General features: G+C 42.4%; 3 protein-coding genes across 9 annotated transcripts in view; 2 read left to right on the top strand and 1 right to left on the bottom strand.

Moving 5' to 3' along the window:
- Positions 1–14,942, top strand: part of heatr4 (HEAT repeat containing 4) — a 28,717-nt gene extending 13,775 nt beyond the window's left edge. For 2 of the 6 annotated variants that reach the window (XM_052486081.1, XM_052486082.1), the window contains 17 exons: positions 4,643–4,846; positions 7,997–8,777; positions 8,974–9,161; positions 9,253–9,411; positions 9,484–9,687; positions 9,882–10,025; positions 11,770–11,946; positions 12,192–12,361; positions 12,513–12,617; positions 12,743–12,861; positions 12,950–13,130; positions 13,312–13,381; positions 13,557–13,746; positions 13,960–14,038; positions 14,112–14,286; positions 14,468–14,529; positions 14,772–14,942. In XM_052486081.1, the coding sequence (XP_052342041.1) occupies positions 4,648–4,846; positions 7,997–8,777; positions 8,974–9,161; positions 9,253–9,411; positions 9,484–9,687; positions 9,882–10,025; positions 11,770–11,946; positions 12,192–12,361; positions 12,513–12,617; positions 12,743–12,861; positions 12,950–13,130; positions 13,312–13,381; positions 13,557–13,746; positions 13,960–14,038; positions 14,112–14,286; positions 14,468–14,529; positions 14,772–14,858 (3,090 nt within the window). In that variant the 5' untranslated portion in view covers positions 4,643–4,647 and the 3' untranslated portion in view covers positions 14,859–14,942. Of the gene's footprint in view, positions 1–4,642; positions 4,847–7,721; positions 7,750–7,996; positions 8,778–8,973; positions 9,162–9,252; positions 9,412–9,483; positions 9,688–9,881; positions 10,026–11,769; positions 11,947–12,191; positions 12,362–12,512; positions 12,618–12,742; positions 12,862–12,949; positions 13,131–13,311; positions 13,382–13,556; positions 13,747–13,959; positions 14,039–14,111; positions 14,307–14,467; positions 14,530–14,771 lie in introns of those variants that run through there. The other 4 variants (XM_052486084.1, XR_008086156.1, XM_052486083.1 and 1 more) reach the window with 4 other exon arrangements.
- Positions 14,943–14,984: 42 nt separating this feature from the next.
- Positions 14,985–23,809, bottom strand: part of LOC118372816 (gastrula zinc finger protein XlCGF57.1-like) — a 34,113-nt gene continuing 25,288 nt past the window's right edge. Inside the window, exon 5 of the mRNA XM_052486088.1 lies at positions 14,985–15,121. Coding sequence (XP_052342048.1) covers positions 15,045–15,121 — 77 coding nt within the window. The 3' untranslated portion in view covers positions 14,985–15,044. The remainder of the gene's footprint in view (positions 15,122–23,809) is intronic.
- Positions 15,544–17,897, top strand: LOC118372817 (transcription factor Adf-1-like). Of its 2 annotated transcripts, XM_035758831.2 has the most exons (3): positions 15,544–15,717; positions 16,690–16,800; positions 16,930–17,897. In XM_035758831.2, exons 1-3 carry the CDS (start codon positions 15,585–15,587, stop codon positions 17,154–17,156), a joined length of 471 nt encoding a protein of 156 aa, XP_035614724.1. In that variant the 5' UTR covers positions 15,544–15,584; the 3' UTR covers positions 17,157–17,897. The 2 variants fall into 2 exon arrangements, with proteins under 2 accessions (XP_035614724.1, XP_035614722.1); XM_035758829.2 differs by having other exon boundaries at positions 16,690–17,897.

Here is a 23,809-nt window from a genome sequence, read left to right as displayed (position 1 = left end):
ACTTGACACTCAGCAGATATAGGGCACACAGAATGTGTAATCCAATGACTTGTGTGTTTGATTCTGTTGTGGTCAAGTTTAGTATAGAAAGTCAACGTTCATTTTTGCAGCCGTCTGAGGTCATAGATTATTTAACGAGTCACTGGGGGATTGAGGATACACATGCCTTGTTGGACATGGTGCATGCTTTCTATAACACATGCAAAGATGCTTGAAACATTAGCAGAAACATAGGGGGACTGAAAATACAGTTGTGAGGGAGGATTTTGGGACGAATGTTAGTTGTGTTTGGTGTGTTTGGTGGAAGGTCATACGTTACCATTTTTTTCAGAGGACCAGACAGGTGACCCACTACCGGATCGGGGAAGCCTACACCACCACCCAGGTCTACCATGAGCGGGTCAACACACACGAGGGTGAGGGAGAGTTTGATTACAGTATGGGTTAGGGACATCTCACGGGATCTACTTGGACTGGAGAGCCATCCGGCAACAAAACTTTGTTTCGGTTTTGCTGGGGCTGGACCAGAAAAGAATTACCTCAACCAACGTGCCAGGTTCTTCTCAGAGATTGAGGGTTTGAATGACTACATGGAGGCTCGAGAGGGGTTGCAACTGAAAAATGTTAACTTTAAAGAGCATCTGATAGCCTACGTGGACCCTTACCGGTTGCCCTGGTATACTTCTCAGGTGTCGTTCTGGTCCACTGCTCTTCTCATGCTGTCCTGGCCCCTGAGGGTGCTTATAGAGTACCGTACAGCCTTTGTGCACTACCATGTTGAGAAGCTCTTTGGGTTGGAGGACAGCCACAACAGCCCCTCTCCAATAGAGGTTTCCGTCAGGAGAGTTCTCCCTCGGGTAGATACAGTGGATAGCCCTGAGCTGGAGTGGCACATCATCTCTGAGGAGAGTTCTCCCTCGGGTAGATACAGTGGATAGCCCTGAGCTGGAGTGGCACATCATCTCTGAGGAGAGTTCTCCTCGGGTAGATACAGTGGATAGCCCTGAGCTGGAGTGGCACATCATCTCTGAGGAGAGTTCTCCCTCTCCAGTGGATAGCCCTGAGCTGGAGTGGCACATCATCTCTGAGGAGTTCTCCCTCGGGTAGATACAGTGGATAGCCCTGAGCTGGAGCTCATCTCTGGGAGAGTTCTCCCTCGGGTAGATACAGTCCCTGAGCTGGAGTGGCACATCATCTCTGAGGAGAGTTCTCCCTCGGGTAGATACAGTGGATAGCCCTGAGCTGGAGTGGCACATCATCTCTGAGGAGAGTTCTCCCTCGGGTAGATACAGTGGATAGCCCTGAGCTGGAGTGGCACATCCTTTCCAACCGCCAGTTGAACCCCAGCTACTCAGAGGCCATGCTGATTAACCTGGCGTCTTCAGACTCTGGTACAGCTGAAGATACCAGGTCCTCTAAATATTTCCTGCTGGACAGCCACCCAGCCCAGAGCTATGGCATGCTGGTGCAGGACTGTGAGCACTGCTGCCAGCTTCAGAGCGAGGTTGGATAGAGGCGGGCCACCACCAGCTCCAGTTGTTCCTCCGTCTTCTCCCGTCATGTCTTGTTCTATCCCTGGACAACTCACGTTTCTCACTGTGCCGCATGTACGGTTCTCCGCACACCGTGGGCCTGTGGAGGAGCCTCAAGCCAGCTGGCTCTCAATGAGAGCCCGCCCACTTACCGGGACGCACGCTTCTTCCCAGTCCTCATTGTGCACCGGCCCGAGTGCTGCTGTAGTGGTGACTCCACCACAGAGGTGCGGCGCTACTTTGTCGGCCAGGGATCCACCTGCCTGGAAACCTCACTGAGAGGCAAAGAGACATTTGACTGATTCGGTTACAATATATTCCAAATAAGGAGGTTGTGAGTAGAGGTCGACCGATTAATCGGAATGGAGGATTAATTAGGGTCCATTTCAAGTTTTCATAACAAATCGGAAATCTGTATTTTTGGACACCGATTGGGCAGATTACATTTTTTATTTTTGTTACACCTTTAATTTAACGAGGCAAGTCAGTTAAGAACACATTCTTATTTTCAATGACTGCCTAGGAATAGTGGATTAACTGCCTTGTTCAGGGGCAGAACAACAGATTTTTACCTTGTCAGCTCGGGGATTCAATCTTGCAACCTTACTGTTAACTAGCCCAACGCTCTAACCACCTGCCTTACATGGATGCTGTAAGAAGCAAAGGTAAGTTGCTAGCTAGCATTAAACTTATCTCATGAAAAAACAATCAATCAATCAATCAATCATAATCATTAGTTGTCACGTCCTGACCTTAGTTCCTTTTTTAGGTCTTTATTTTGGTTTGATCAGGGCGTGAGTTGGGGTGGGCATTCTGTTTTTCAATTCTATTGTTTTGATCTTTGTTGTATTTCTATGTGTTTGGCCTGGTATGGTTCCCAATCAGAGGCAGCTGTCAATCGTTGTCTCTGATTGAGAACCATACATAGGTAGCCTGTTCCCACTTGTGTTTGTGGGTAGTTGTTTTGTGTGTCTTCACCTTACAGAACTGTTTCGTTTCGTTCATGCTCTCTCTTTGTTTTTTGGTTATTGCAGTGTTCAGTTTATTTCTTAAAATTAACCTGGACATTTATCACGCTGCGTTTGTCTGATCCTTCCTATTCCTCATCACCGGAGGACAACGATCGCTACACATGGTTGATGATATTACCAGTTTATCTAGCGTGTCCTGCATTGCATATAATCGATGCTGTGCACATTCGCGAAAAAGGACTGTCGTTGCTCCAATGTGTACCTAACCATAAACATCAATGCCTTTCATAAAATCAATACACAAGTATATATTTTAAACCTGCATATTTAGTTAATATTGCCTGCTAACATGAATTTCTTTTAACTAGGGAAATTGTGTCACTTCTCTTGCAACAGAGTCAGGGTATATGCAACAGTTTGGGCCGCCTCACTGAAAGAATAAACGTTTTGTTTTCAAAATTATAGTTTCCGGATTCGACCATATTAATGACGAAAGGCTCGTATTTCTGTGTGTTATAATTAAGTCTATGATTTGATATTTGATAGAGCAGTCTGACTGGGCAATGGTAGGCAGCAGCAGGCTCGTACGCATTCATTCAAACAGCACTTTCGTGCGTTTTGCCAGCAGCTCTTCGCAATGCTTCAAGCATTTAACTGTTTATGACTTCAAGCCTATCAACACCCGAGATTAGGCTGGTGTAACCGATGTGAAATGGCTAGCTAGTTAGCGGGGTGCGCGCTAATAGCGTTTCAAACGTCACTCGCTCTGAGACTTGGAGTAGCTGTTCCCCTTGCACTGCAAGGGCCGCGGTTTTTGTGGAGCGATGGGTAACGATGCTTCGAGGGTGGCTGTTGTGGATGTGTTCCTGGTTTGAGCCCAGGTAGACGGCAGCTATACTGTTACACTGGCAATACCAAAGTGCCTATAAGAACATCCAATAGTCAAAGGTATATGAAATACAAATGGTGTAGAGAGAAATAGTCCTATAATTCCTATAATAACTACAACCTAAAACTTCTTACCTGGGAATATTGAAGACTCATGTTAAAAGGAACCACCAGCTTTCATATGTTCTGAGCAAGGAACTTAAACAGTAGCTTTTTTACATGGCACATATTGCACTTTTACTTTCTTCTCCAACACTTTGTTTTTGCATTATTTAAACCAAATTGAACATGTTTAATTATTTGAGGCTAAATTGATTTTTATTGATGTATTATATTAAGTTAAAATAAGTGTTCATTCAGTATTGTTGTAATTGTCATTATTACAAAAACGAAAGAAATGGCCGATTAATCAGTATCGGCTTTTTTTTGGTCCTCCAATAATCGGTATCGGTGTTGAAAAATCATAATCGGTCGACCACCAGTTGTGAGCGTGCAAGAGCATACAAAGACACTGTTCTTTTGACAGCACTGAAAGTGTGTTACTCACTATAGGTAAAAGGTTCAACATGTTTTATAAGTTATATTGTCATTGGTAAGCATTGACTGTATTTCAAAGGTTCTTGTAAAACTGATGTCTAAGTCGCTGACCGAGTTTTGGACTTTCTTCCAATCACAAAGAATTTTCCGTTCGGACCTCTGGATGTTGCATTGATTTTAGTGATACTTGAATTATGACACTTGAATCACCATTAATTGAATGATGTTTTGTCTCCCTGTGCATAGTCAGTAGATTTCAAATGTTTTGGTCTGCTGTGAAAATTCCAGATATTACATGTACCTTTTTCAAATGTTAAAAAACAACACTATTGAAGTCACACTGTGTGCTCCGTCTCCGGCCTCTAGGTCATCAGGCTGCTCGCTATGGCGCACATCTGTCACGTGCACCTGCGCATCATCAGGCTCACCTGGACTCCATCACCTCCCTGATTACCTTATATATGTCACTCCCTTTGGGTCCTTCCCAGGCATTATTGTTTCTGTTCCAGTGTTAAGTCTGTGCGTTGTTCATGGTTCTTGATGTGTTTATTTATTTAAAACACTCACTCCCTGAACTTGCTTCCCGACTCTCAGCGCACATCGTTACAGAATAAGTCGCTCTGGATAAGAGCGTCTGCTAAATGACTTAAATGTAATGTAAATGTAACGCCTCACCTAAGGGAAGCATCAGGGAGTGTTTCTTTTTTGTGTCAGGTGGAATGATGTTGGGTCCGTTGGGTCCGGGAGCCACTACAGGCTCTCGTGCCTCAGCCGCATCACCAGGCTCCCCTGCCTCAGCCAGCGACAGGTTCCCGCGCATCAGCAGGGGTGACCGGTCCACTCCTTATCTCCAGGATCGTCCCTTGGGTTGGCGTCCTGCGGCTGGAGCTGAATGCGCTGGGGAGGGGGTATCATCAGGTATGTTCTCTCCGGCGCTCTAGGTCGCCATGCTCCTGCGTCTCAGACAGATTGGCAGGTTTCCTGCGCCTCTGCAAAGGTGACTGGTTCGCTCCTGATCGGCTGGAGCCACGTGTCAGTGAGGGGGTACTGTCACGTGTGCTCCCTCTCTGGCCTCTAGGTCACCAGGCTGCTCATTATGGCGCACACCTGTCACCATCGTTATGCGCACCATCAGACTAACGGTTTTGACTTGAGGTTATTATTTATAGGGGTGCCAGGTAGGTTGTGCCTACCAGAGAAAACATTGGTTTCTCCTTTTGGTTTGGGAGGGAATGAGTCCCATCTGGTCCGTCAAGTCTACATCAATACAAAGGACTTATGTAAAAGTCAGGATGGAAATAAACTTTTCATAAACCCTTAAAACATTGGAAAGAACTTAAACAACTATATTCTTTTGCTTGGGTTGTATTAGCAACATCAATGATTACACACACATATATCACAATGATTTCTGGTTCCTCCAGAAATGTCCTGTACCTCGGGCCTAAAAAGAGTCCAGCCCGGTAAAGGAGTTAAGGGAACTCAAGTGACTTTTGTCACGCAATGTTTGTACGTTAATTCAGTGTGGCGTAAACCCAGTATTAATCATACAATCAACATAAATATTTTACCACAGAACTTTAAAGCATATCAACTCTTACTAAGTCCTCAACTACAACTAACTACATAAATAATCACAGTATACATCACATCAAAACAAATGAAATACCGTATACAAAAAGGTTGTAGTCTGTCGGTCAGTCAGACAATCCAATCCGTCAACTGAGAAAGGCCACGAAGAACGGAGAGGTGTAGTCTACGGACGCAAAGAGTGGATCCGATCCTGGGTAAACTCTATTAGGCTACAAAACACAAGTTTAAAGGCAACAAAACAAACGGAATAGAGAAGCATCGGGAACTGAGCGTTGAACACATCCTCATTCAGCTGATGCTGGCTATTTAATTGGCTATTAAAGGGAAAGCGCCCTACTGGAAGGAGAAGCACTGAAAGGGTTCAGAAAAATTCAGAGCCGTCACAACATCACCTCCCTGATTCCCCTCCCTATAAATGACACTCCTTTTGGTTCCTTCCCCAGGCCTTATTGTTTCTGTTGCAGTGTTAAGTCTGTGCATTGTTCGTGTTTCTTGTTTTGCGTTTATTTATTAAAAACACTCACTCCCTGAACTTGCGTGCCCGACTCTCAGCGCACTCGTTACAGAATAACACCTCACCTTTGGGAAGCTTCAGCAAGTGTTTTTTTTTTTTGTGCGTCAGAGTAAATACGTCGGGTCCGGGAACTGCTATGGGCTCTGACGACTCAACCAGATCGCCAGGCTTCTTTGCCTCAGCCGGCTCGTCAGGTTCCCCTGTCTCAGCCGGCTTGTCAGGTTCCCCTGTCTCAGCCGGCTTGTCAGGTTCCCCTGTCTCAGCCGGCTTGTCAGGTTCCCCTGTCTCAGCCGGCTCGTCAGGCTTTCTAGCCTTCCGCCGGATCACCAGGCTTCCCTGCTTCCACCGGCTCGTCAGGTTCTCATGCCTCAGCCGGTTCGCCAGGCTCTCCTGCCTCAACTGATCTGTCAAAGGTTTAATTGGTACCATTTTAAGATTAAATGAGACTTTTAAAGAAAGGAATTTTTAAACACCCCAGCTGACTCGATAGGTGCCCTGTCCTGTAAATCTGCCTCAGCTGGCGTGACACGTTTTGAAGCTTGCGCATCAGCAGGGGTGACTGGTCCAATGCTCCTTTTAAAGTTCCCGCTGGGAGTTCGTCCCCAATTTGACGGTTTTCCGTCCTGCGGCCATTTTCTTTGCATCGGGGAGGGGGTACTGTCACCAAGTATAACAACGTCCCTCTCCAGCCTCTGCTAGGTCATCAGGCTGCTGATTATCCATGTCTTTTATGCACCACTTTCTGTCACCATCGACTCGCGCATCTGCGCCTGATAACGCTCACCTGGACTCCATCACCTCCTTGATTTTCTTTCCTATATCTGTCACTCCACTTAGTTCTTTCCTCAGGTGTTATTGACTCTGTTCATGTCGGTGCATTGCTTGTTTCATGTTTATTTTATTTATTAAAACACTCACTCCCTGAACTTGCTTCCCAACTCTCAGCACACTCGTTACACACATCTATTTATGTGAGAGTTTGAATAATACTACTAATTCATAATAATAATCAATTATTAATAATATGAATAATTTGTTACAACAAATGCAAGCCATGTTCAAAAGCTAACATGAGCCTACATACCTATCTTCTCACTTGTGCATGTTGAGATACTTACAACAATTCTCAAAAGTTCGTTTCAAAAGATGAATTGTAGTCTATTTGTGAGTCCAAAGCAGTTAAATTATTGATACAGATTATTTTAATAGAAATCATGATGAGATAATATTGCTTTATAAATTACCATTATATTGCAAAATAACTTTATTGGATTAAATATGGAGTTTGAACAAAGTTATTGTCAACATTTTAAAAGCATACAGAGAGCGATAAAGAAATTGTGCAGTTTTAATTTGATTTAACTAGGTTAGTATCTTGAGTGCGGTTATAAATGGCAGTGACTGTTAATATTAAGGCATATAACACAATCATCTGTGTTTTGTGTAAGCATAAAATATATATGTTGGTTGTTGATACATTGTTGCTACAATCACAAAGACAGCAACAAAGCTATCCCTGGCAAACTATCAACTGATTTGTTGCCATGACAACTAATGGTCAACAGCTGATACATGTTAGCAGCATTGAAGGTGGTGGTTCTTCCTGGATTATGCCTAGGTTGAAGATAACATTATAGATATATATATAAATATATTTTAGACCTAGTATTCTGTTTATTACAACAGGTATACGGACAGACAACAAAATATGCAGGTAAGTGTTTTTATGGTTTGAAATGTTATGGTTTGAAACATGCATCTTATACTTCTAATTTAAGTTGGCTGATTAGCAGGCTCAAGATACAATATTCTAGCGATTTACATTATTCCTTATAAAGAGATTTTATGCATGCGTTTATGGTATTTTATTCACTCAACAACATATGAACCTAGCAATGTGAGGCTTTTTGAATTTCACACAATTTATGTTAAAAACATGTATGAATGGTTTGTTCCCCAAGAGGATACGTTAAACAACATGGATTTGGTAAAACGCACCAAATCAAAGGTGGGCTGTCTACAAAATCTGAAAGGCCAGCAGCTCTACAGACAACTCCTCAACAATGCAACCTGCAGTCTCACCTTCTCCAAAGATGTTATATGGGAGATGGGGTCAGACAGTATACCTTACAGTCAAGCTGACTTCCACTGGCTTTTCAGTGCCTCTGGACCTCTGGCACCAAGTCCCAAGCCGAAGAGCACAGGGATAAAATCAATGAAAGGTATCCCCCTTCATCCTTCACCTCAGGATCCTGCCAAGAAGAGAGGCTTCAGAGACCCTCCCTCTATGCTCCCTGAATTACAAATATCCCATCTTGCGCCATTGACTGCCAAAGACTCCTTTACACTCCCTAGTCACCAGGGGGGGCTCTTGGATTCCTTTAAAAGGACAGGACTACGAGGAGTTTCTAATGTTTACAATTGTCTCGAGGAAGCATCTACAGGAGGCAGGGAGGACCGTTTAAAGAGCTGCCACTGGGATGAGTTTGTGCTAAAGAAGCTGACCAAGACCACAGCCCAGTGGATAGTGAGTCAACAGATTCCAAACCAGTGCCAGAATAAGACTAGGCTGCAGTCACTGCTGAGGAGTCAGTATGGTTCAGCCAGCGCCACAGATCTAGTCAATGAGGAGCCCATGTGTGAGGAGGATTTCTGCAGTTACCAAGATCTCCACAAGCAGACTGAGAAGCAGGAGGCTCTTCAGAGCAGCAAGGCTGAGACACCTCTTCCAGTATACTACAGGCAAGGAGACAAAACCTACCGTAATATTTAATGTTGACTTATTGAGTCCCCAGTCAGTTTTACGCCTCAAACAAATAGTGTCTAATGCACTAAAGTTGATGTTTTATGTGAGTTTCTATAATGTGTAGATCATCAGAATTTGTATTCACAGTTTTATATCACTGATCTCTATTTTCACTTGACATACCTGCTGCAGGGTGCAGGGCTACTCTCTTCCCCCTGCGTGTTCTGATGAGCCTGGGGGTATGAACCAGACTGCCAACACTGTAGCAGTCAAGCACATTGAAACCCCTCAACCTCCTCGTCTTCAGGATAGCCTCAACCCCCGTGCTGGAAGCCATGTCTTGCACACAGAGAATAACTTTGAACAGGAGATATTTTCTGGTACAACTTCTCAATACACATGCAACTGAAATAGTATTTTCTATATTGGTTATTGATCTACATCACATTTCCTTGACTTTGCATGTTGCAGGAATAGCCAAACAGGTACATCAGCGAGATCCACGGAACCACGATCGCATCATCATGGACAACAATTCAGAGTACCAAAAGAACCTTCAAGACTTTTTTCCCTGTGGTCCAGATAAGTGGACAAAGGCTTCAGCAGAAACCATGCACAATGAGACACAAGGTTGGGGCTTTAACCAAATAAATGCAACCCCTGTTAAAGCACGATTTTACTCATTAAAATTCCATTGGGTAGGAATGCGACGGGTGGAGAAAGGTACTCGGCGGTGGGTGGACCTGCCTACCACTGCTGACTATGCCACAGAGTTGGGTCTGAGACCTCCTGACTACAGCGGGAAGGACACAGAGGTGCCCAGACAGCAACCCCACTACAACCCAATGGCTGAGCTCTCCTCCTTACGTTACGCAGTGGAGGGATGGAGGAGTGCCTGGAAGATCAGTAGGTCTCCTTGTCATTCAATATTGATGTTCTCTAAGCATTTGTCAATATCACTGTGCTGTTAAGCCTAATTTATTTCACATCGTTACACTACAGCATGCCCAGATATACTCCAAAGTTACTGTATATTGTTACTTCATTAAAACTACTTCAGTTTGTCTTTAACCTGAGGAGGCTATTCCTTCCTGTTCTAGAGATCACCTGGCAGAGTGTGACTATTGAAGGGTTGAAGAGGGCCCTTAAAGACCTGCACTACCACGTTCGCCTGTCAGCCATAGCCACTTGTGCATCAGGGGCAGTGAACAGACCGAGGGAAAAGCAACATCCCACAGATGCAGGTGACATGTAATAGATTGCGTCATCTCTCAACTCATCTTTTTTCATTTGTTTTGGTAATTGTGAGTGAGTACAGTTGAAGTCGGAAGTTTACAAACACCGTAGCCAAATACATTTAAACTCAGTTTTTCACAATTCCTAACATTTAATCCTCGTAAAAATCCACTGTTTTAGGCAAGTTAGGATCACCACTTTCTTTTAAGAATGTGAAATGTCAGAATAATAGTAGAGAGACTGATTTATTTCAGCTTTTATTTCTTTCATCATATTCCCAGTGGGTCAGAAGTTTACATACACTCAATGAGTATTTGGTAGCATTGCCTTTAAATTGTTTAACTTTTGTTCAAACGTTTCAGGTAGCCTTCCACAAGCTTCCCACAATAAATTGGGTGAATTTTGGCCCATTCCTCCTGACAGAGCTGGTATAACTGAGTCAGGTTTGCAGGCCTCCTTGCTCACACACACTTTTTCAGTTCTGCCCACAAATTGTCTATGGGTTTGAGGTTAGGGCTTTGTGATGGCCACTCCAATACCTTGACTTTGTTGTCCTTAAGCCATTTTGCCACAACTTTGGAAGTATGCTTGGGGGTCATTGTCCATTTGGAAAAACCATTTGCGACCAAGCTTTTAACTTCCTGACTGATGTCTTGAGATGTTGCTTCAATATATCCACATAATTTTCCCACCTCATGACGCGATCTATTTTGTGAAGTGCACCAGTCCCTCCTGCAGAAAAGCACCCCCACAACCTGATGATGCCATCCCCGTGCTTCACGGTTGGGATGGTGTTCTTCATCTTGCAAGCCTCCCCCTTTTTCCTCCAAACATAACAGTGGTCATTATGGCCAAACAGTTTTTTCCCAAAAAAGTATGATCTTTGTCCCCATGTGCAGTTGCAAACCGTAGTCTGGCTTTTTTATGGCGGTTTTGGAGCAGTGGCTTCTTCCTTGCTGAGCGGCCTTTCAGGTTATGTCGATATAGGACTAGTTTTACTGTGGATATAGATACTTTTGTACCCGTTTCCTCCAGCATCTTCACAAGGTCCTTTCCTGTTGTTCTGGGAATGATTTTCACTTTTCGCACCAAAGTACGTTCATCTCTGGGACACAGAACACATCTCCTTCCTGAGCGGTATGACGGCTGCGTGGTCCCATGGTGTTTATACTTGCGTACTATTGTTTGTACAGATGAACGTGGTACCTTCAGGCTTTTGGAAATTGCCCCCAAGGATAAACCACACTTGTGGAGGTCTACAATTTTTTTTCTGAGGTCTTGGCTGATTTATTTTGATTTTCCCATGATGTCAAGCAAAGAGGCACTGGGTTTGAAGGTAGGCCTTGAAATACATCCACAGGTACACCTCCAATTGACTAAAAATATGTCAATTAGCCTATCAGAAGCTTCTAAAGCCATGACATAATTTTCTGGAATTTTCCAAGCTGTTTAAAGGCACAGTCAACTTGGTGTATGCAAACTTCTGACCCACTGGAATTGTGATACAGTGAAGTAATCTGTCTGTAAACAATTGTTGGAAAAAATACTTGTGTCATGCACAAAGTAGATGCCCTAACCGACTTGCCAAAACTATAGTTTGTTAATTAACAAGACATTTGTGGAGTGGTTGAAAAACTAGTTTTAATGACTCCAACCTGAATGTATGTAAACTTCTGACTTCAACTTTAAGTACACATATAGCGGACAAGGACAAAACATACATAGCACTTGTTTTTGAGAAACTCCCTCCAGGTCAGTATGGCCGTGTGTGGGACATCCAGCCAGTTCCTCAGGAGCTCCAGCCTCTTCTTCTCCTAGCTCTGGACGACCCTGTGAAGAGAGTTCAGATGGCAGCAGCAGTGTGCCAGTACGCCATGGGGACGCCAGACTCCCGAGCCCGCGTAATCCTCTGCAATGCACTACATCAAGGTTAGGTCAGGTTGTATTGATTTTGGAGTACATTGTAACAACATATACCTTAGGGAAAAACATGAGGTGCAACTATGTTCTAACACCAAGACCCATACTGTCTGTGTGAATACTCACATCTGAATGGAATATAAACTGTAAATGTAACACCAATACTTTAAATAAATAACTTAGGTATGGGTTTATTATTCAAGATGAATTGCATTTCACTGACATCAAATGAAGAGTGTAGTGTTTTGTGTCAGACTCTGCAGGTGTAGGTGCAGACAGCTGGGTGGCAGCACAGTGCCTGGCCGTGGAGGGGGATTACAGTCGGCCAGTCATTCAGAGACTTCTCTCCCAGCACTTCGTCAGTGAGGTTCACACAGATAATAAACAGTCATCCGCTCTACTTGCCAGCATCAGTAGCAAGACAGTGCGTAACTCAAATTTGTCCCCTTAAATTGCTTCAACTAAATGATATACCCAGTCATTGGGGCAAGCACTATTAGCCTGTGTTCTTCTGTTTAATCACAAATCCATGATATCTGAAATGTCCTTTTTCTGGGCTTAACAATTTTTTTTAGACTCTAGTTCGCTCCCTGCTGGCTGAGGAGTTGAATTGTGCCAACTGGAGAACCAGACTCTTGGCTTGCAACACTATCTCCCAATTGAAAGGACCAATTAATAAGGTGTCTCTTGCAATCTCATAGATTTCTTGAGTCCCTAATTCTGTGATTTATTTGGTGTCTCAAATCAAACCTAAATGATGATATTGATATGTGATTATGTACTCATTAGAAATTATATTTTGTAGGACCTTGCAAACAAGTTGATCTATCTGATGTGGAATGACTGGAGTGGTAACGTGAAGCAGGCTGCAGCCCAGGCCCTGGGGAAACTAGGAATGGGAAGAGATGTGCACAACGAGCTGAGGTACCAGATTGGCATTTGGTGATCACGAATGAGCTGATTAGAGAGCATCTCACTCTTTTCCTAAAACCTCACCCATTGGCTGTTTCAGAATGAAACTTGAGGAAGATCCCGCCTCCTGGAGGGTGGAGGCTCTCATCCTCATAGCTCATCTACAGATCATGACCGCCAAGCTGCTGCCACCCTTTCTGAAATGTTTCAATGACAACTTTGTGGCCGTGAGGAAACAGGCCTGTCTGACTGCTGCAGCTCTAATTATGAAGTACAGCATGGTGAGAAAGGATTGAGGAGATGCAGCAGTTTGCATACAATGTTTGTCTCGACTTCGTCTCGTGCCTAATACTCATGCCAATATATCCTATAAACCACGTCTTCTTTGGCAATATCACTTCAATATAGATAGACTATGGACTTCTGGTGAAAAAATTCCTTGTCTTTACTTTTTGGTTTTAGGTCTTGAATCAGCTGATTCAGCTAACACAGAATGACCCAGCATGGGAGGTTAAAGTTGTTGCAATCAGTGGTAAGCAGCATGGTGATGACCACTGGTGAACAGAGTGGATATTGTAATGACAGTGTGAAACTGCAACTGCACTAGATATGCAACTTTCTGTGATAGTGTATATACATATACAGTATAAGTTTAGTGTCAGAAAGCAGATGTGTGAATGTGACGAGGCACTGCAATTGTTTGTTAGCTTTAGGGAAGATAGGTTGCCTCACGCCGACCCTCCAGGACCACCTCCTCTGGGCTTTACATCATGAGGAGAAACCCCAGGTACGCATCGCTGCCTGCCAGGCCCTAAAGATCCTTAAAGTGAAGGGACCAGAGCTGCAGAACCTCCTACAGGAGCGGTTTGTACTGGAACCCCACCCACAGGTCCATAGGTGAGTCAGAGTTCAGATCAAAATCCATCCCACTGGGCACAGACGTCAATTCATTGTCTATTCCACGTTGGTGCCACATCACAAAGTTGATTTAATCAGTGTGTGCCCAGTGGGATATAATGTCGTGCCACATCTGTGTTAGCTTTACAGGTATGAGTGTTTATCTATGTCCATAACATGAAAAACAAACAAAAACGTTTTTTTGTCTACAAGGCATATACAGGGGCTCCTCAAAAACTATGGCTACAGTATTGATGGAGACAGGGGCATGGTCCACAAAATCAAAGATCAGGTAAATGTGTTTCAAGGTTAGCCATGGAAAGTATAAGTATAATGTGTTTTTGTTGCAAACTGAGGGCCATCAGTTCCGTCCTCCTGGTTTGCAGGTTCAGAGGCTATGCACCAAGAGCATCATCACAGACAAAGTGCTGTTGATGGAGAAGCTGGAGAACATGTACCAGCAACAGAGGAAGTATCTGGTAAATGAGAGCCGGCCGGACACTACACCAATATCACAGCTGCTGCAGGAACGCTACAACAGTGAGTGTCGGACTACTATGGTGTGTTAAGCTAAGTTAAATATTTAATGTAAATCTTGATGTGCAGTGAATTAGAGCCTTCTTATTTCCCGCAGTTACAGTATATGCAGTTTTCTGACTGTGATGAATATCATTTTTGAAGAAGGTAACATGAAACCATTGTGGGCATTGTCTTTTTCTAGGAATGAAACATTGCCCTTCCACAGTAAGGCCGACTCACTCCTCAGATTCCTCTGTGACTCAGGTATTCCCTGTCCTGAGTTCCTAGTCTTGTTGCAGAACTAGAGAACAAACCAGTTTGAAATGTACACTTTATTTTAAGCTAAATTGATGTATTATATAAAACGAACAGCTACTATTAATACAAGCAATTACTTACAAAACAAATATGTATTTTACAAATGACATGAATAAATCATAACCAGGATAAAAACAAACCGTTAAGGTGGATGTTGTAAATTAACAGAACTCCCCCTTTCTCTGTAGTCCTCCTCTAAATGCACGCTTGAATCAAGCCCTGTCAACAAATCCTCTTCATCTGCTTATCAAGATCGTCAACACTCCATCGTGTGACAGTGGAGAAACGTCAGCACTCCACGAAAATGAAGAGAATGTTTAATAACCATGGCCTCGTAAAATAAATTCAGTATTTGTTGACTAATGTTTGCTCTAGTAGTATTGTGGGATTATGTAGTTGTAAGGGATTGTGAAGGGGTTGATTTACTGTCAGGTAGTGATGTTATTGATGGAGCTGTGCTGCTAGCTCCTCCACTGCAGAATCTGTTTGCAGTTGTCCCACCGGTCACCTAGGCCAGGAGCTGAGCTATACCATTGTTCTGAAAGAGAGAACAACATATATGTGGGAAATACTGTAGGTCAGATTATGACTCTGATATGCATATTGGAACATGCATATTGCACATTACAGTGCCACACACATAGTTGTGATGAGCTTGTGTATGTAGATTCTGGAGGATATACAGTGATCCTTAGTAGAATGGACACCACAAAGACACAATGTACAGTGCAATATGCTTGTTCTATTCGCATCTGACCGGTATTCCACAGATTAAGGGCCACAATAATAGAAGCAACAACTGTGTGTAAACTCTAGATTTAAATACAGTATATAGCCCATCGATTATTGTGCATATACAGGATGTTCAGGACAGGACTCATTCTAAAGGATTCCAAAAATCCGTGACCCCGACCCGGAAGTGCTTAGTTATTCTTGCTGGCTTCACAGTGGTCTGGCTACCAGCCCCTGGTTAGCTAGATAACTAACTAGATAGTCTTGGGATGGCTGCAGAAAGAATCATATCCGCGGTTTCAGACTACCCAGAATTATATAACTCAACTTTGACTTCATATAGAGACCCGATAAAAAAATCGGATGCATGGAAGGCTGTGGGTAAACAACTGGGACTGAAAGGTATGGTCTGATTAACTAGCTAAGAACCTTAGCATACATGTTGGCTCGCTAAGTTAACGTGAGTAATGAGTAACAATGTTAACGTTACTAGCTAAACTTGTTATTCGCTAACGTTAGTTATTACGTTTGACATATCTGACTATTGTGTAGACTAGCTTGCTATATTTTCTAGCGAACAACATTGTTCACACTGGGTTTAACTTCCAGGGCTATGCTAGCTAGCTACTGTTTGCCTGGTTAGTTTAATTGTTTGCGACCCTTAACTGTTCATCGCTCTTTATTGTCCTGTTAATTGCATTGGAATAGTTGGCTACGTTGTTGATTGATTAGTAATGCTGATTGCCGTGGTCAATATACGGTGTAAAGTTAGTTAACCACAGGGGGCAGTGTGTCACGGTTTGTTTACTAGTTAACGTTAGCTAGCTAACTCATTAACTTTCTACCTGAGGTGAACCAGTTGAGTGGGCACTCGTGATTTGCACCACAAGTGTAATGCCAAAAAAAATGTTGGCTGCTACACCAGCAGTTTAACGATGATTCGGTTAGTGTTAGTATAAGAATATAATCCAATGATTTAACAATATGTCAACATTGGCGTAAGACTCATAGCTAGAGCAGTGCAAGCCATTTTATCCAGTGACAACATAATACTACACTATAGAGATGGGGGGCTTTTACGCATCCCAGCTGTTTATGAATTTGCGTGGTTAGTCCTACACCATCCCTATCCCTCATCTTTAGCCCATATCCAAGCTAGGCCTAAGTGGAAGGTTGCAGTTGGGCAGAACAAAATACTATGTTTCAACTAACCAAATACTTAGGTGGTGGTGAACAAATTGGAAGACTACGTTTGTGGGAACACATGGCTCATCCAAATGACCATGCATAAAGCACTGGTATAGCCATAAGGGAAAGTTTTAAGAACAGAACAGAGACTACTGTCAACTTGGATATCCTCTTTTTATGTTCCAGAGGAAGATGCCCGAAAGAAATGGAGAAACCTGAGGGATGTGTTCACAAGGAAAGTGAAAGCAGATCGGATCCGTGGTGCCACAGGGAAGGCCCTAAAAAAATGGAGATATAGTGAGTTAATGGCATTTCTGATCCCATACATACAGCGAGGTAGAGGAACTGGCGGCAGCAATAGCACAGAGGAGTTTGATGATGGAAAAGATGACACAACTAGCACCTCTGATGTCCTGATTGATCTAGATGGAAGTGTGGTTGATACCAAGATGTCACCACCTTTGGACAACAACTTACATGAGATGACATGGAAAGATTCCTGGCAAACAGCTGGACAAGGAGACAATGAGGATGAGATGTTTTTCATGAGCCTACTCCCTCACCTCAAGCGGTTACCTTACAGGAAAAAGTGTGCAATTAAGCTGAAATTTCACCAACTTCTCCACAATGCTGAATTTGAGGACACCGACTAGCCTAACTGTACAGTAAATATATTTTGTATCAACGAGTTGGGACTTTCTTAGGACAGAACGTTTTGTTGGAAATACATTTGATCAATTTCCATTTAGTTACCTTGAGAAAGTGTCCAATAGTGCTTCTTTGGAACCCCTCCCCCCACACACACAAACCTTCCAAGTTTGAGCCCACTGGTGATGTTTCAGTGTGTTCGTGATAGACAGGAGGGGGCTGTAGTACTTAACCGGACTAAGCTATAAACATTATTTGTTTAAAATGTTTTCTTTCTCCTAATATGTGGAAAGGGCTGCTTTTAGCCAAGACCCTTTATACATGTATTATATATACGAACACATGGAGATGGTTTATTACTTAGAATTTTATTTGTAAAAAAATATTGTAACAATGTTGGTCTGTTTAGTGTCACCTCTGGTCACATTCATACAGGCATAGCCAAGAGATGTTTGTGGGTGGTGGCTAATACAGGACGAGTAAAGGCCCAGTTCACTACTTTTATTTTTTTAGGGGGTGCTTCAGCACCACTACTTCCTGTGGCTATGCATACAGGTATGCATTTTGTTGCTCCTGGAATACTTTAGTCTGGTTGTAAAAATAAAAACAGTTGAGTAAATGTTCTCCATGCTAGTGCAATAGTTGCTCTTTTGACAATTTATACTTTGTCTTTACTTTTTGAAGTTGGCTATTTTAGAATGTTATTGAGCTTAATAAAAGTTGTGGTTAAATGCTGCCCCATTTCACTAAGGTGTTGATTCTGTATGTCAAGCAAGTTGTGTATGCAATTTTTTTTTAAACTTAAATGTCTGTCAAATAAAAATCATTGAAACGTTAAACCATAAATTTCCACTGCAGATGTAAAGTTTGGTAAGAGAATGACTGTGCTGACATGTGTTTTTGTAACATTTTCAGTGGACATTAAGTAGTCCTTGTGCAAAGAGTTGTGGTTTGACTTTGCATCACATGCATTATAAAGTGAAACATCGGAGTGTCTGCATCAATGTGGAATTGACCATATGCTACAGGTAACTGACAAAGGCAGTGTTTTGACAGCTTTCAGACACCGCGTAACTTCAGCTCTTGGAATATTTTAATCTTTGTAGTCTTTAAGCATTTGACTAACTTTTAATTACCTGCAAATGAATAAGCAGTAATGGTTTTGATCCGCTGCCACAGCAGAGCATGTCATGTTCCACGTAGCCTTTTGCAAATCAAAACTTGGTGCACATGAGTTGTTTAAAGGATAATTATGCTGGCTCCAGTTCTACTTAAATGTCATATCAAAACACTCTTAGTTCCAATTTCAATACAACATTTGAGTGTGGACCCAATTACTTTTCCATTGAGGCTAACTAGTTAGTGCCTGTGTAAAAAAATCATGTTTGACACAAGCAATGTCAAACAAAGGGATGTCTCTTCCCTGCTGTGCTCATTTAAACTCATGTTTGGTTTCAAAGAATGGCACTTGTTCCACTTGCCTGATCCAAAAGATATGAATGTTTTCCTTCTGTCACTTCATTTTTCTACACATCTCACCATCCCTCTTCTCAATATCGTTCCATTTGTGTTTTGCACACCACACAATATACAGTCTGGCAGCAGGTAGCCTAGTGGTTAAGTGTTGTGCTGGTTCAAATCCCTGAGCTATGTGAAAAATAATTTGATGTGCCCTTGAGCAAAGCACTTAACTCACTCTGGATAAGAGCATCTGCTAAATGACAAATGTAAAATGAGGATGTTTCTTCTATTTCAATTATTCAGTTTGATTTGCGCAGGTTGACTCCTAAACCGTTATATCTGTGGGGCGGGTGGGTTTAGAGTCATAAAATATCGTGTTAAAGAGAAATGTCGTATAATCCATAAATATCATTCTTGTGTAATGTACAGTACCAGTCAAAAGTTTGGACACATTCCAGGGTTTTTATTTAACTATTTCCTATATTGTATAATAGTGAAGACAAAACTAGGAAATAGCACGTAGGGATTCATGTAGTAACAAAAAAATAAGTACAACCAATCAAAATATGTTATATTGAAGATTCTTCAAAGGAGCCACCCTTTGACAGCTTTGCACACTTCTAGCCTTCAATCAACCAGGTTCATGAGGTGGTCACCTGGAATGCATTTCAATTAACAGGTGTGCCTTAAATTCATTTGTGGAATTTCTTTCCTTCTTGATATATTTGTGTTTTGACAAGTTAGGGGTGGTTTACAGAAGATGTTCTTTTACCAAATAGGACTAAGTCCATATTATGGAAAGAACAGCTCAAATAATTTAAGAGAAATGACAGTCCATCATTACGTTAAGACATTAACTTTGAACGTTTCTTCAGGTGCTATCGCAAAACCATCAAGCGCTGTGATGAAACTGGCTCTCATGAGGACCGCCACAGGAATGGAAGACCCAGAGTTACCTCTGCCACCGAGGTTAAGTTCATTAGTTAACTGCACCTCAGATTGCAGCCCAAATAAATGTCCAAGTAAAAGACCCTCTTAACATCAACTGTTCAGGAGAGGCTGCGTGAATCAGGCCTTCATGGTCAAATTGCTGCAAATAAACCACTACTAAAGGACACCAATAATAAGACTTGCTTGGGCCAAGAAAAACAAGCAATGGACATTAGACTGGTGGAAATCTGTCCTTTGGACTGATGAGTCCAAATATGAGATTTTTGATTCCAACCGTCATGTCTTTGTGAGATGCAGAGTAGGTGAACGGATGATCTGCAGCTGTGTGGTTCCCACCGTGAAGCATGGAGGTGGGGGTGCGATGGTGCTTTTCTGGTGACACTGATTTATTTAGAATTCAAGGCACTTAACCGGCATGGCTACCACAGCATTCTGCAGCGATAATCTTGTTTGCGCTTAGTGGGACTACCATTTGTTTTTCAACAAGACAATGATCCAACACACCTCCAGGCTGTGTAATGATTAGAAGAAGGAGAGTGATGGAGTGCTGCATCATATGACCTGGCCTCCACAATCAATCACCCCACAACCCAATTGAGATGGTTTGGGATGAGTTGGACCGCAGAGTGAAGGAAAAGCAACCAAGTGCTCAGCATATGTGGAAACTCCTTCAAGACCGTTGGAAATGCATTCCAGGTGAAGCAGGTTGAGACAATGGCAAGTGTACAAAACTGTCATAAAGGCAAAGGGTGGCGACTTTGAAGAATGTTTAACACTTTTTTGGTTAATACATTTAATAGTTTTGATGTCTTCACTATTACATATTGTAGGAAATAGTCAAAATAAAGAAAAACCACTGAATGAGTAGGTGTCCAAACGTTTGACTAGTACTCTATGCATACATACAGTTGTCGTTTAGTCGTTTACATACACTTAGGTTGGAGTCATTCAAACTCGTTTTTAAACCACTCCACACATTTCTTGTTAACAAACTAGAGTTTTGGCAAGTCTGTTAGGACATCTACTTTGTGCACGACAAATCATTTTTCCAACAATTGTTCACAGGCAGATTATTTCACTTATAATTCACTGTATCACAATTCCAGTGAGTCAGAAGTTTACATACACTAAGTTAACTGTGCCTTTAAACAGCTTGGAAAATTCTAGAAAATGTCAAGACTTTAGAAGCTTCTGATAGGCTAATTGACATTATTTGAGTCAATTGTGGATGTATTTCAAGGCCTACCTTCAAACTCAGTGCCTCCTTGCTTGACATGGGAAAAATCTAAAGAAAATCAGCCAAGACCTCCACAAGTCTGGTTCATCCTTGGGAGCAATTTCCAAATGCTTGAAGGTACCACGTTCATCTGTACAAACAATAGTACGCAAGTATAAACACCATGGGACCACACAGCCGTCACACCGCTCAGGATGGAGGTTCTGTCTCTTAGAGATGAAAGTACTTGGTTGCGAAAAGTGCAAATCAATCCCAGAACAGCAGCAAAGGACCTTGTGAAGATGCTGGAGGAAACGGGTACAAAAGTATCTATATCCACAGTAAAACGGGTCCTATATTGATTTTTTACAATGATTAAATGTCAGGAATTGTGAAAAACTGAGTTTAAATGTATTTGGCTAAGGTTTATGTAAACTTCCGACTTCAACTGTACACTCAGCAAAAAAACATCCCGTCAACTGCTTTTATTTTCAGCAAACGTAACACGTGTAAATATTTGTATGAGCATAAGATTCAACAACTGAGACAAACTGAACAAGTTCCACAGACATGTGAATAACAAATAAAATCTGTTTTATTTCACCAGGTAGGCCACTTGAGAACAAGTTCTCATTCACAACAGCGACCTGGCCAAGATAAAGCAAAGCAGTGTGACAAAAACAACAGAGTTACACATAAGTGTATAGTCAGTAACAATATAAAAATCTATGTACAGTGTGTGCAAATGTAGAAGAGTAGGGAGGCTAGGCAATAAATAGGCCATAGAGGCGAAATAATTACAATTTAGCATTAACACTGGAGTGATGGATGTGCAAATGATGATGTGCAAGTAGAGTTACTGGGGTGCAAAAGAGCAAGAGGATAAATAACAATATGGGGATGAGGTAGTTTGGTGTGCTATTTACAGATTGGCTGTGTACAGGTACAGTGATCAGTAAGCTGCTCTGACAGCTGATGCTTAAAGTTAGAGAGGGAGATAAGACTCCAGCTTCAGTGATTTTTGCAATTCGTACCAGTCATTGGCATCAGATAACTGGAAGTGAAATATACCTACTGGAGCGCCTGTGTGTTGCTATGGTGACCAGTGAGCTGAGGTAAGGCGGGGCTTTACCTAGCAAAGACTTATAGATGACCTGGATTCAGTGGGTTTGGCATCGACTATGTAGTGAGGGCCAGCCAATGAGAGCATTCAAGTCACAGTGTTGGGTAGTACATAGGGCTTTGGTGACAAAACGGACGGCATTGTGATAGACTACATCCAGTTTGCTGAGTAGAGTGTTGGAGGCTATTTTGTAAATGACATCGCCAAAGTCAAGGAACAGTAGGATAGTCAGTTTTACAAGGGTATGTTTGGAGGTTTGTTAACACAGTGTCCAAAGAAGGGCCAGATGTATACAGAATGATGTCTGAGTAGAGGTGGATCAGAGAATCACCGGCAACAAAGGCGACATCATTGATATATACCGAGAAGAGAGTCCATCTGAGAATTGAGCCCTCTGTCCGGACAACAGATGGCCAGAGGTCCGGACAACAGGCCCTCCGATTTCACACACTGAACTCTGTCTGAGAAGTAGTTGGTGAACCAGGCGAGGCAGTAATTTGAGAAACCAAGGCTATTGAGACTGCCGATAAGATTGCGGTGATTGATAGTCGAAAGCCTTGGCCAGGTCGATGAAGACGGCTGCAAAGTACTGTCTTTTATCGATGGCGGTTATGATATTGTTTAGGACCTTGAACGTGGCTGAGGTGCACCCATGACCAGCTCAGAAACCAGATTTTTTAAATGGATGTATTTTTTAACCAGGTAGGTTAGTTGAGAACAAGTTGTCACCCCACCTCTTTAAGGAATACCTAGGATAGGATAAGTAATCCTTCTCACCCCCCCCCCCCTTTTAAGATTTAGATGCACTATTGTAAAGTGACTGTTCTACTGGATGTCATAAGGTGAATGCACCAATTTGTAAGTCGCTCTGGATAAGAGCGTCTGCTAAATGACTTAAATGTAAATGTAAATGTCATTTACAACTGCGACCTGATCAAGATAAAGCAAAGCAGTGCGACACAAACACAGAGTTACACATGTAATAAACAAACATACAGTTGTCGTGTCTTTGGCTATGCCGGATTAAGTGATATGACATGCTATTCTATAAAATAATTTCTCCGTAATTAATATTACCTGATTGAGCTAATCATGTAAATGTAATTAACTAGAGAGTCGGGGCACCACGAAATAATATTTATAGAGCTGTTGTCTTCCAAATAAACTCTTAAAGACCTAGTAATATTTTACATCAATAGCAGTCAATCTTAATTCAGTCTCATCTGAAAGTTGTAAATTCTTGGTTATCTGCACGAACCCTGGCTAACAAGTTGGATCAGCAATATTACTACTGAGCTGTTGGCCGGGGTAGGGGTAGCCAGGTGGAAGGCATAGCCAGCCGTGCGAAAATTGTTATTGAAATTCTCAATTATCATGTATTTATCGGTAGTGACAGTGTATCCTAGCCTCAGTGCAGTGGGCAGCTGGGAGGATGTGCTCTTATTCTCCATAAAGTTTAGTGTCCCAAAACCTTTTGGAATTAGTGCTACAGGATGCAAATTTCTGTTTGAAAAAGCTAGCATTAGCTTTCCTAACTGACTATGTTGGTTCCTGACTTCCCTGAAAAGTTGCATATCGCGGGGGCTATTCGATGCTAATGCAGAACACCACAGGATGCTTTTGTGCTGGTCAAGGGCAGTCAAATCTGGGGTGAACCAAGAGCTATGTCTGTTCTTAGTAATACATTTTTTGAAACGGGCATGCTTATTTAAGATGGTGAGGAAGGCATTTTTAAAGAGCAACCAGGCATCCTCTACTGATGGGATGAGGTCAATATCCTTCCAGGATACCCGGGCCAGATCGATTAGAAAGGCCTGCTCGCTGAAGTGTTTTAGGGAGTGTTTGATAGTGATGAGGGGTGGTCGTTTGACCACGCGGACCCATTTCGCACACAGGTAATGAGGCAG

This window comes from Oncorhynchus keta, chromosome 29 (genome assembly GCF_023373465.1).
Source record: "Oncorhynchus keta strain PuntledgeMale-10-30-2019 chromosome 29, Oket_V2, whole genome shotgun sequence".
NCBI lineage: Eukaryota > Metazoa > Chordata > Actinopteri > Salmoniformes > Salmonidae > Oncorhynchus > Oncorhynchus keta.
Note: the sequence above shows the minus strand (reverse complement) of the source record. Positions and strands in the feature narration are given on the sequence as shown.

What these genes read in the sequence shown, in the direction of transcription:
- LOC118372817 (XM_035758829.2), top strand. Translation starts at nt 15,585, where the DNA reads ATGGCTGCAGAAAGAATCATATCCGCGGTTTCAGACTACCCAGAATTA. An exon ending in TAAACAACTGGGACTGAAAG is followed by an intron (nt 15,718 to 16,689) that starts GTATGGTCTGAT and finishes TTTATGTTCCAG; the next exon opens with AGGAAGATGCCCGAAAGAAA.